The sequence below is a fragment of the Tenrec ecaudatus genome, chromosome 9 (assembly GCF_050624435.1).
Source record: "Tenrec ecaudatus isolate mTenEca1 chromosome 9, mTenEca1.hap1, whole genome shotgun sequence".
Classification (NCBI taxonomy): domain Eukaryota; kingdom Metazoa; phylum Chordata; class Mammalia; order Afrosoricida; family Tenrecidae; genus Tenrec; species Tenrec ecaudatus.
Window position 1 is genome coordinate 114,819,270 of NC_134538.1, and position 12,198 is coordinate 114,831,467.

General features: G+C 38.3%; 1 protein-coding gene across 2 annotated transcripts in view; it reads left to right on the forward strand.

The window, feature by feature from the left end:
- Window positions 1-12,198, forward strand: part of SEMA3A (semaphorin 3A) — a 240,247-nt gene that overhangs the window by 76,927 nt on the left and 151,122 nt on the right. For both annotated transcript variants that reach the window (XM_075558474.1, XM_075558473.1), the window contains one exon: window positions 11,960-12,079. In XM_075558474.1, coding sequence (XP_075414589.1) covers window positions 11,960-12,079 — 120 coding nt within the window. The remainder of the gene's footprint in view (window positions 1-11,959; window positions 12,080-12,198) is intronic.

Sequence of the window (12,198 nt, forward strand, 5' to 3'; positions counted from 1 at the left end):
ATCAAACACATATGTTAAATCAGCTGCTGGAATATCGGCCACCAAACATGAGCTTTATGGTCAAAGGGACTCCGAAGTTAGAGACACATTCTTCTGCTTTCAGTAAGCCCATCCTTTCCTTTCTTCCATGCTGGTAGTAAAACTTCTGACAACAATAGTTATCTCATATATAGATATAGATGGCTTTTATAAGTCAGTATGGCTATAAAATGTTACCATATTAATATCTCTTATTTTGAATTTCCAAGGCATTTTAAGCATACTAAAAGCCAGACCACTGTCATTGTTAAGTGGATTACAACTCAGAGTGCCCCTATAGGACAGAGGAGAGCGGTGTCTGGGATTTCTTGAGATTGCAAATATTTGTGAGCGCAGGCAGCAACCTCATCTATTTCCCAGGAAGCAGTGTGTGGGTTTGAACTACTGACATTGTAGTTAGATGTCCATTTCTTCCCCCCACTGTAACACCGGGATGCCTTCTCCTCAAAAGGAGTTAAATGCTCATGAATTTTTCCATTGATATTTGAAAATATGTATAATATGTACATACTATTGATGCATGACCAAGCAAGGTGATCAGGACATTCCAGGCGCCTTGATTCCCATGGCTGTCCTGGACATTTGTTCTCACTTCCTGCTATTTTTCTGGTGCTTAAAATCCACTTTGTTATTCACAATAACATTTTTATTGATGGCTTAACTGCAGTGGCCTTTTTTTGTTGAAAATGAATACATGGTAAGCTGTTGAAAAAATCTGTTTCAAATCAATAGCACTCTGATTCTTCTTTGTTTATCCTTCCAAACCATCTCTCTTTGCACCAGGCTCAATAAAACCAAATGGCATCCGTATGACTGTTAGAAATATTTTGAACATAGTTGGAAATCTAAATTCAACCATCTGAGAAGGAAAGAAAGCAGATTCTCATAACAATCCCAATTTTGGAAACATTTCAAAGTAATACCATGCACCTGAACTCGGGTATTTCTTGCAATTCTAGAGGGATTTTAAAATATATATATTTTTGAATTAAATTGCTTTGTACTTTTAATGCTATGGTAGATCATATCATTCTCATCAAATTTACCATGGCTCACATTGTAGAAAGATAATGACACTAATTTCCAAGTGAGAATTTGAAGCTGCCCATGTGTCTTAATTTGAAGTGTTGTACAATATGCACATATTCATCCTTGAATTTAATTTAGTTTTTCAGAGTCAAAGTTGGCACCAACCTTTATCTTTAGATTTTATTTAAGGCATGAAAACATTGTCTGGGAGACAATGAGATGCACCTCTTAATTTTCAAGCCCAGAAAATTCACAGATTTCATTAAATGCATAATAACCCATATGTATACTTGTCAGAAGACAGTTTTCTCATGAGTCTCACAATGCTGAAAGTTTTATGAAAAGAATTACTGTTGCTTTATTCCAGATGATCTATGACAGTGCTGTACGGTAAGCAATGTTGGAAGATGGTTAGTATCTCCCTCTGAAGCAAAGGGCTGGCCAGCAAGCAGCCTTGGGAAGTAAAACTAGTGTATTTTTCTCGAGCAAAGGACCACTTTCCATACTTTTACGAAGGCTAAACCTAAAATTCTCCTCGAGAGCTAGAGACCAGTATGCTTATACCGATTGTAAGACATTAAAGTTCTTCAAACCCATGATTCCTTGCCGAGGATGTAATTTACAGAATGTGCATGTGTCCCCAGTAGGAACAGGGGTACCCGATTGCTCACACTCTTGCTAGTGCGCTTTCTATGAGTCACAAAGTCCTTTGTTTCTGGCCCTGGAGAGTCCATATCTTCAGCCACCATCCATGACATTGTGGCAGTTCAACTTGTTATCTTTTCATGGCAAAATTTCAGAGCCTTGGGTTTTTCACAGTTTTGATTTTTCCCTAGAATATATTTTTGTGTGAGCATGGTAAATAATCCCAAATGAAAAATTATAGTCAGTTCAGTCATTTAAAAACATAATGATCCCCATGATTAAATCTGATGACAGAACGAGTGCACAGATAACTGATTTATAACAAAGATTAATGAAAACTGCTTTATTAAGTGTTTCAAAAACTGGCATAGATTTGTATGTGCTAATTTCTGCTTGGAGCCCACTGATCTGAGTGAATACAGTCTAAATGCATCATTAGACTGAATAAGAATAATAATGAGCATTTACTGAAGTTTATTTTAAACTTGACATTTTTCAAAAGGTATCATATGTATTAACTTCCCTGTTACTGTTAGCTGCTGTCAAGTTGATTCCTACATATGCTCAGCCTGGGTATGTCAGAGTAGAACTCTGTCATGGGGCTTTCCTTTGGGCGCAGACTGTCAGTTCTGCCACGGTGTCTCTATGTGTATGTGAGCCGTGAATGTATCAGCTACTAGTTGAATACTGAGCCATTTCTGTCATCCAGAAAACCTTAACGAGTGTAGGTGGCTAATATTTAGTTAATCAGCTGCTTGTTTTATTATATCAGAGGTAAATATAAGAGATCAAAGAAACGGGTTTTATATCTGCTTTGGAGATATAGATATATCTCCCTGCACAAGTAGCATTTCGAAGCTTTGCTAATAAATTTCTTAAGAGACACTGGATTTTACTCTTATTTTAAGTTAATGAATTTTACTAATAAAGCAGAGAAGATGGTAATTATGTATATTGGTCATGCATTGAGCTGATAACTGTTCCATGGGAGAAAATTGAGACCGCCGACTCTTGTAAAGATTTAGTTCAGATACTCAGAGGCAATGCCCCCCTGCCCTGTAGGATCACGACGAGTTCAATTTGACTGCGCGGCAGTGAGTTTGGTTTTGATTTGGGCTTTGACATGAATAATTCTCATGTACACAAACACAGTTTATTTGGAAATCTTTAAGTTATAATATTAAGATTTAACTTTTACATTTATAAAACTAACTATATTTGCAAAGGTCAATTATAATAATAGAAAACTTTAGAGAAAAAAACTGGGCTTGAAAATGTATGCCTGCATTTTTTTATATATTAGAAATTTATGTTTTTATTCTTAAAAGCCTGAAATGATGTTCCAGTATTTTAAATTGGCTTAAAAATATTATTTAGATGTGATTTTATACCATTGATTCCCCTATGAATCAATGTCAATACTTTTAGAATACAGTAAGTCATTGACCCTCTGTAAGGTTCATTAGAATGAATTGGACTATTTCTCTGGGATTTGGCCAATGTCTTCTGACTTCATAGCAAGCTGCTCCAAGTGCGATTGATCTGAAGTTTCTAATAATCTTCATTTCTATTGTGCTCCTTTCTGTGCTGGATTCGTTTGGTAAATGGATTTCTACTCATTTATGACACATCGCAAATCCAATCACAGAATTAACATACATTCTGGGAATACATAATTGTCTTCTCAAAAATTCACTGCCATCCAGTAAATTCAATCTCCCCATAGAACGGAGTAAGAGCCCTCGCGGTCCAGTGGTTCTGTGTTGGGCTACAGTTCATGGTCGGCGGTTCAAAACCGCTAACACCTCCAGGGATTCCACTTATAATTTAAATTCAAACTCATTACCGTTGAGTCCATACCAACTCACAACAATCCTATATATAGAGAGAGTAGAATTGTCCCTGTGGGTTTCTGAGACTGTCAACTCTTTATGGGAGTAGAAAGCCCCCTCTTTCTTGCTTATATTATAACCAAAAATCAAACAAACACCACATAGACTGCTATTGAATTAATTCTGTTTCATAGTAAACTATGTAGGGCAACCTTTTTGAGTGTCTCAGGCTGTAAATTGTTATGGAAGCAGAGAGCCTTGTCTTTCTCCCATGGAATGGTGTGCAGGTTCAAACTGCTGACCTTTAGATTAGCAAGCACAACTAATAGGCTCCTCACTGTCTACTATGAAAATGGCAAATAGACTATGCATTGGCAAATAGACTGCCAATGAGTCTATTCCAAATCATGGAAACACTGAGGAAGAACTGGCCTGCTCCCGTGGGCTTCCGAGACCAGGTAACCTCACCCTCCCTTAAAGTGGCTGGTAGTTCTGGACCGCCAAGCTTGTGGTCAGCAGCCGTATGCTCAGCTGACTGTGCCATCTGAATTACAAAGGGAATGAAAGTAGCCTATATATTCCAAATATATGAAATGCTAAACTATACTTTTTTTCATTGCATTTTAAATGACACTGGAATTAAAACAATTTATTGATTCTAAAATACAATATGCATTTAAACATGAGGTATCTGTATATATTTTGGATAAAGTGATCTAATAATGGATTTTTGTTTAACATGAATTTAATCCTCCTCTTTAATACTGCATCACAGTGAGCTATTCTGTGGTAGGATGAGACAGCTATAAATTAAGCTTTGATCACAGATAAGAAATTACATTCATGATAGAGATGAGGACTATAGAAGATGGATTAGAATTTGCTTGATGCTGGGATGTGGAGAAGACATGTAATGAAGACTGTTGTATTGGAGACTATTTATGTGCCCGGCATTCCTGTGGGTCCCTGGGCTTAGCAGTAGAAATGAAACCCGAAACGCAAAGACAAACTGGAATCCTACCCCAGTATGATTCTTTAATTGTCCCCAAACTTGCTGATCGGCTGATCTGTAGAGAAAATCACCACCACCCAAATACCAAGCCCAGGTGTTGGAGGAACAAAAGTGAAAGATGCGGTGAGAGTTGGAGGACGTGCTATTGTTTAACATCTGCCTCACGCATAGCTCTTGCAATGTCTTTGTCACAAACCTTACCCAGAATCTTACAGGAAAGATAATTCTAAAAAATGTAGTTCCAGTTATCTAACTTTACACAGTATAATTCCAAAGGATGCCAGTGAACGATATTACCGATGGCGTGATCATCGAAATGGGACAAGTCATCCGTCTGTCGCGCAATATGAAACTGCTGAGCAGGTGGATTGGAGTACAATGTGTGGCCACCCCCCCCACCCCCTGTGCCACGGGAGCTCCCCACAAATGACCGTTATCAGCACCTTGGGGCATGCCCAATGCCATGGGGAATATGCCCCGAGCTCCTGTATAGAATAGAAGAGAACCTCACTGGGCAGCTTTTACTAATATAATCATTAACAGAGGTACATCGAGCCTGGCCGACAAGGTGGTTAATGGCTTGACTGCTCGCCAAAGGTTAACAGTTTGCACTGACCAGCCTGCTGTTTAGGCGAAAGCTGTGCCTGCTCCCGCGAAGACCGTAGCTTTGAAAACTCTTTACGGCCGTTCTCATCCCAGCTACAGGCTCACCAGGGATTGCCATTTACTCCAGGTAGTGAGATGAGGGTATGTGGAGTAGCTTTGTGCACAATCATTCTTGATCAACTTTGAAGGTTTCCAGTAACTCGGAAGAAAAACACTTATATTGTTTTTCTTATAAACACTAATAGTAAACAGTTATATTAAAAAAACTACACTATATTTGTGAAACTTCAAAATAAGTAGTCCACCTTGAGGGGAAAAGCCAATGAAATTGAGCAATTAAGTGAAGTGAGTTTTTTGTTTTTAATATTTGCCACCAAAAAGAGTAAGATTGGAATTCTTAATATCATTGTGGATATTGAAGAATTGATTATTATCTTGAGATTAATATATGTTCCCCAAGTCATATCCTGGGGTCAAAAGACAGGAGTATTAAAACTATCCGAACAATTCACTGCAATAATTAGGGACTTTTTAAAAAGAAATCATTTTATTGGGGTCTCATCCAACTTATCGCAACCCACACATACATCCATTGTGTTAAGCACATTTATACATTTGTTGCCATCATCATACTCAAAACATTTGCTTTCTACTTGAGGCCTTGGAATTGGCTCCTCATTTTCCTCTCCCCCACCCCCTCACAAACTGTTTATAATTTTTAAATTATTATTATTTTGTCATATCTTAAATTGTCCGACATCTCCCTTCACCCACTTTTCTGTTGGCAGTGCCCCAGGGAGGAAGTCACATGTAGATCCCTGTAATCGGTTCCCTCTTTCCAACCCACCCTCTCTCCACCCTCCCAGTATCGCCCCTCCCATCACTGATCCTAAGGGGATCATCCCTAAAGGGATTCCCTGTGTTGCCAGTTCCTATCTGTACCAGTGTACATCCTCTGGTCTAGGCAGATTAGTAGGGTGGAATTGGGATCATAATAGTGGGGGCGGGGCGAAAGCATTTAGGACTAGAGGAAAGTTGTATGTTTCATCGTTGCTGCCCTGCACCGACTGGCTGGTGTAGTGAATTTTCTTCATACAGTGATTTCATAGCCTCGTAAAGCACTCTTCAGTTAGTCTCCCCAGGCTTTAAGGCACTTTCAAAGTTATTCCTCAATTTGCATAAGTTTTTGTGCAGTACTGTTCAATGAATAGCAACAGGTTTGCAATGAAATTATTAGTCTTGAAATAATTACCATTTTGTTGACCCAATTATATCTATTTTTATATTAAAATTCAAAAAGTGAAAGAATTATGGTAGCAGAATCAATTGGCCTTACTTTGCAATTGTTCTTCTCAATAGCAAAGATTTAAAAATAAAAAATGTCCCCAAGTGGACAAAACAGCCAGCTCACTTTTGGGTAAGGCAGATGCTAAAAAATTAAAAAGTTCCAAGTCAAAATTGCATCCCAGCCACTGCTGCCATTATAACATGGTTACAATTTAGTTTTAGTACATAGGTCTCTTTGAGGAAGCGTTTTCCCCTAGTGAATGCTGAAGTACTCGGAAGACAGGACTATAAATGATCTGATCACAGCTGTAAGAGCACAATGTTAAAAGGGAAAAAAAAAGCATCATTATTCCCCCATAAGTATGGAAGAGCTTAAATAAGGGAGGCATAATGTGAGTGACAGGAACAATCTCACGGATTACTGGGTTGGCACGAAGACGCTACTCTCCAACTAGCTTGCCAAAAAAATGTGACCAGAGAGAAAGAAAGTCAACAGATTCACTTCAGGAATTAAGCTTATTAATGGATTTCTATGCAGAAATGTATCCACCCAATGCGATTAGAAAAGGCTGCTTTCATTTTGCCAGCTGGTAGATGTTCCTTTACAATGTTTTTATGTAGACTCCTAATGGCCCAGTGACTTCACTTCCCTCTTCACAAGGGCTCCAACCAGTTCTTTCTAGTTTGAACCCCTACTGAGAATATGCATTTCACCTTAGATATACCGAATCATATTCTACAGGTTACCAAATCTCCAAGTGAATCTTATAGTCTTATAGATATTTAAAAATCATCTTGAGAAGCTGTCAGAATCATATGGGGACAGTAAAATAGAGATTTTATTAAATATGTGTTATCAGCAAAATGAACCAGTTGGATGCCCTACACTGCAGGCTTATTGACCTCAGGCAAGGCTTCTACTATTCCCATTCATTTGGGGTTGATTTATATCTGAGCCAGGACATCATTGATTAATTTAATGGTGAACTGAATATATTTGACTAAAGATGGTTCTTATTTCACAGTTCTCTCTCTCTCTCTCTCTCTCTCTCTCTCTCTCTCTCTCTCTCTCTCTCTTTCTCTCTCTCTCTCTTTTTCTCCATCGTCTAATTGAAAGTAAAAATTCACTGCACCATCTACGATTTAAAAACATGCAAAAAGGTCATTGAAATTGGAAGTAATTTATATTCTTTGTACAAAGCATAATTATCGGAAGTTAGTGAAAAACACCTCGATTCTGTTTTAATTTTCATGCATGGAGCAGTTGTTTTGACAGATGGATGGACTTTATTTTTGTAACTGTCCTGGAAACGTCTGCGTAACACAGCCTCATCAGTGCTGCATAGCCGTAATGTTTGTTTTAGAATCACTAAGCCTTTGGCTCCTATAGTTTTTATCTGGGCATGGACATTTTCTTTGAAATTTATTTTTTTCGAAACTAATCTCTCAATATGTAATTCATTTCCACACTTGAATGGAAAACACTTGAAAGCCTTTAAAAAAATAAGTTCAACTCCTTTGCCACAAAAGATGCATCCTGGATCCTCGTGTGGCCTTGGCGTTGGACTGACTCGTACCTGCCATCCTTCGCCGCGGAAGCTAAGTGAAAGGTGGCTGAGGTCGCTGGTCTGCAGTCTAGCTCAGCAACATAGAAGGTCCATGTGATCCCCGAGCTCTTGGGAAACCAGCGTGCTGCTCAACATGTCTGTGTCTATCAGCTTAAATTCCAGAAAGGATGGAGGTTGGGAAAATGAATTCCTCTTGAGCTGCTTACACTCTTTTTATCATGTTGTAAATCCCCCAGTGCTGAGCAAAGCAGTGCGGTGGGGGAATGCCAAAAAGCACATCACGCTCTGAGTGTGCAGCCTCGTCACGGTTCAAGCCAAGGTCAGCAACGCTCTTCTGCTGTGTCCCCGGAGCAGAAATGTGTGAAGCGTGCTTCCTTTTTCGACCTCGCTTCCTTCGTGTTCAGAGGGAGGTCTAAGCTTCCTTCCAATAAAATGAATGTCCTGTTTTGGAGCGCTCACAAACCTTGGCCTTAACAAGCCGCGAATGAAGGCCACTGACTGGCAGGATAGATATCTTTTATGCAGGTGTTCTCTTTAAAGGACAAATCTTTACTAACAATATCGCTTTCAAGTGTTTGGTTCCTGCTCTCCAGGTCTTTTAAATCTGAGTTTCCTCTTCCATTGTTGTTGATGAGCCTCCTCTCAGCTATTTTTAACCCATTTTGAAAGTATTTCCTTCAATTCCTCTGTTTCAATTCAAGTGTTTAACACACTATGAGCCCAATTAATTTCTAAGTCCAAATTCTATTTGCATCAGACTTTACTTTCAAAATCATAGTGAGCTAGCCCCAAGGCATGGCAACAATTCAACCCGCTGCCAAGGGGAGAGACGTTGGGAAATGCCGTTGGGATGATTCCAGGATTTAGGGCAAGAGGGTGGGTCCCGGTGCTTTGTAGCTCAAGTAGACTCTGTTATCGGCGCTTCAATTGGGTCCTGTGCCAGGTTCCACAGTTATTGTCCTGTAGTTGATATTTTTCCAGTAGCTCTATAAAAGTATTGTTCCCATATGGTATTGACTTTTCTATCCCAGTTACTATAGCACAAATTAAATTTAGGATCTTCAGCCTGGTCTAATTCCATAACTTTGGAATCCTGGAGAGCTTTTCTATCAATAATTATAATCTGTGTTTTCATGGGAGGTCAAAGTCATTTAAAATTGTTAAAAATTATCCAAACTGTAAGAGCCCTGGAGACAATGTTGGATACATGTCGGACTGCCCATCTCTAGGTCGGTGGTTCAAAACCACCAGCTGTCTGCTCCGATAGAGATCCACAGCCGCAGAAACCCTACGCAGGTAAATCCCCCCGGATTCAATGGCAATGGGTTTGTTTTCAAAGAGAGTCTTCATTTGTGTTCACAAGCCTTTATACTCAGAAAACATTTTCTCCCTTTTGTATTGTGGATAACTGAGGCCTCTACTTAAATTTCTAGATTATGCTTGGGATTATTGATATGGCCAGAGAATTTGGGTTTATGTACCAAATTGCATACATATCCTCAAAAGTAAAGTATGCAGAATGAAATGTTGTTCTTCTCTAAAAGGAACAAGACCCCCATCTGGGCCTGCCACTGCTATTTATTAGAATCTTCGCTTTCTTACCAACATATACACAGCCAATTTCTTGGTCTCGACATATGGTGCTTAAACTGGTTATTTACAATCTTTAGTACTATAATATTGAGTCCACCATTAGGGATGGCTGTCTTTCTATAAAAGCAGAGTCTGTGGCCACCTACACATGCTTCAAAGGAAGAGATGCCATAAAGATTTTTCTGAAAATGGCTTCCCTACACAAGACTAAATCATTTTAAGAGTGTAAAGAAGTCCTTTGGGGAGCAGACGTGAATGCCTCTTGGAAATGAGCTTTTCAGATGTTTGCCTCCGTGCAGCCTCTCCCCACCGTGCTGCCCACGGGCCTGTGCTCTTGCGGACAGCAGGGGATTGGTGTTGAATTGTTAGTCTGTTCTAAGAGTGGTGGGTGGTTTGCCTAATACTCATCCTGTTCAAAGTGAAACATGGACCCAAACATTGCATACACCTTTGAAGTTATGACATTTTCTTCATAGCAGCTTGCAAAATAAGTTGATTTCATAATTTAATTCCATATAGAATACATACGAAAGAAAGATTCAGTCAGTGTGTATCGAGACAGTGGAAGAAAATACAAGTTCATTTTACTTACCTTGAAAACAAATTGGCTTATGCTAAGCGAGCATAAGGAATGCTACTTAGATTGATTTATTTATTTTTACCTTAAATAGGTTTAGTTGGCAGCTAATACAATACATTCAAAAACATCAACAGGGTTCTATCTAGAAAAATCAACAATGATGGATACTAACAATTTGAATTTAAATGTTAAATATTCTGCTCAAATTTGCTGTTTATTTTAATTGGGGGAAAAATAGTTACCACCAAAGAACCAGACACCGAATATAAAGGCGATTGAAAATGAATCCTCCTTTGAAACCTCACCTGACTTGATTGGCCCCCATGACCTCAGGGTTTTCATGTGCAAAGTGACTTGTACTAAAGTCAGCAGCAAGTTCAACAAACACGCTTTGAGGTGCCAGGTTCAACTTGGTCTCTTATCTTGTTGGACCCTTGCTTTCAAGGTGCTCTGCTTTTGATCTTAACATTTATAGTTAGATATCTGATTCTTAATCCCAAAGGATTTTAGACAAAACGGAATAATTAAAAAAATAATTTTCAATGCAGTTTGTATTAATTAACATATAACTATTTGAACACTTATTTCAAAAGATGATACTCATATTTTCTCCTCATTGTTTCTGTTATTAAACTTTGCTACAAGATTAACAACCATAATGTTTTATGTGAAGCATAGTAAGAGGGTTTTTCCTTGTTTTCTTTTAACAATTTGGATATCGACCAAAACCACATCCACTGCTATCAAATCAATTCCTATTCAGATAAATTCATCTATTTATTTTTTTAAAAAGAAATTTGAGTCCAGTTCTTGATATTTTAGTAAATATTCATTTAATATTCTAGGAATTTGGTTCTCCACTCCCTAATATGTCCTCAGTGGCAATGCAAGTCTAAATTTCTTCTTTTTTTAATAGAACATGTTCTTTCACAAGACCAGTAGCTTCAATAGAATGCATAAGAAGCATATAAATGCTTCCATTCGCTGTATTTCTTAGGTGACAGGTTCGTCTAAAACGATATGCCCAAGAGTCTAACTTCCATTAATAGAAAAAATACTTGACTGGAATTTTCTCTTCAGAATTCTTTTTTACTCAAGATCCATGTTTATTGAACAGGCGAGGTCTAAGTATGAGTTTAAGATGTTCATGAACCACCTGACCATGTTTACTAATTATAGAGCTCCTCTCAAAACACTGATTCCCAACTTGAAGGCCTTCCCGATCGTATTTAAATTGATACAGCTTGTATGAGAGGCTTAAGTGACCTTTTTAGCTAGAGGCGAGTCTGTCTTCTTAGGGTGGTTAGAGGTCATGAGCAACACTCTTGAAGTTCAAAACCTGCGGCTCATCATTATGGGTTGGTAATGATAGCATTAGGTTTTATTGCTATTTTTCTGAAAGTAAACTCAAAGCTTTCTTTTCAGGGAAATGTTTTACCATTGCCTTATTTATGTAATTAGTTAACTACATTGCTGTACCTCATTTCTGGAAAAGTCATTCACTATGATTGTCTTCCTCCTTTTGATAAATAAATTAGAAAAATTTTAATGAAAGAATTTTGAAGGGGCATAGTATAATTGGGCCCCAAAGAATAAAAATTTAATATTTTCAAGCCACATAATATTATGAGAAAAATTATACAATACATGAAAATGCAGTGAAAGCACACAAGCTAAATCTGCCCAAGCATGTCTAGAACCCTTGAGGATTCGTCATTCAAGCTGACCGCTAGAAATCACTGGTTTTCTTTGTCTTTTTTCCTTACAGAAAGAATGTGCCAATTTCATCAAAGTGCTTAAGGCTTATAATCAAACTCACTTGTACGCCTGTGGAACCGGGGCTTTCCATCCAATTTGCACCTACATTGAAATTGGACATCATCCTGAGGTAAAACTGGCTTTTAAGAAATGGCATTTGTCCACCACTCTGCCTATTCAAATGCTTCATTATTAATTTCTTTAGCTCATTTAAGTTCTGGTTCACAACTCAGTGGAACCTACTTCAAA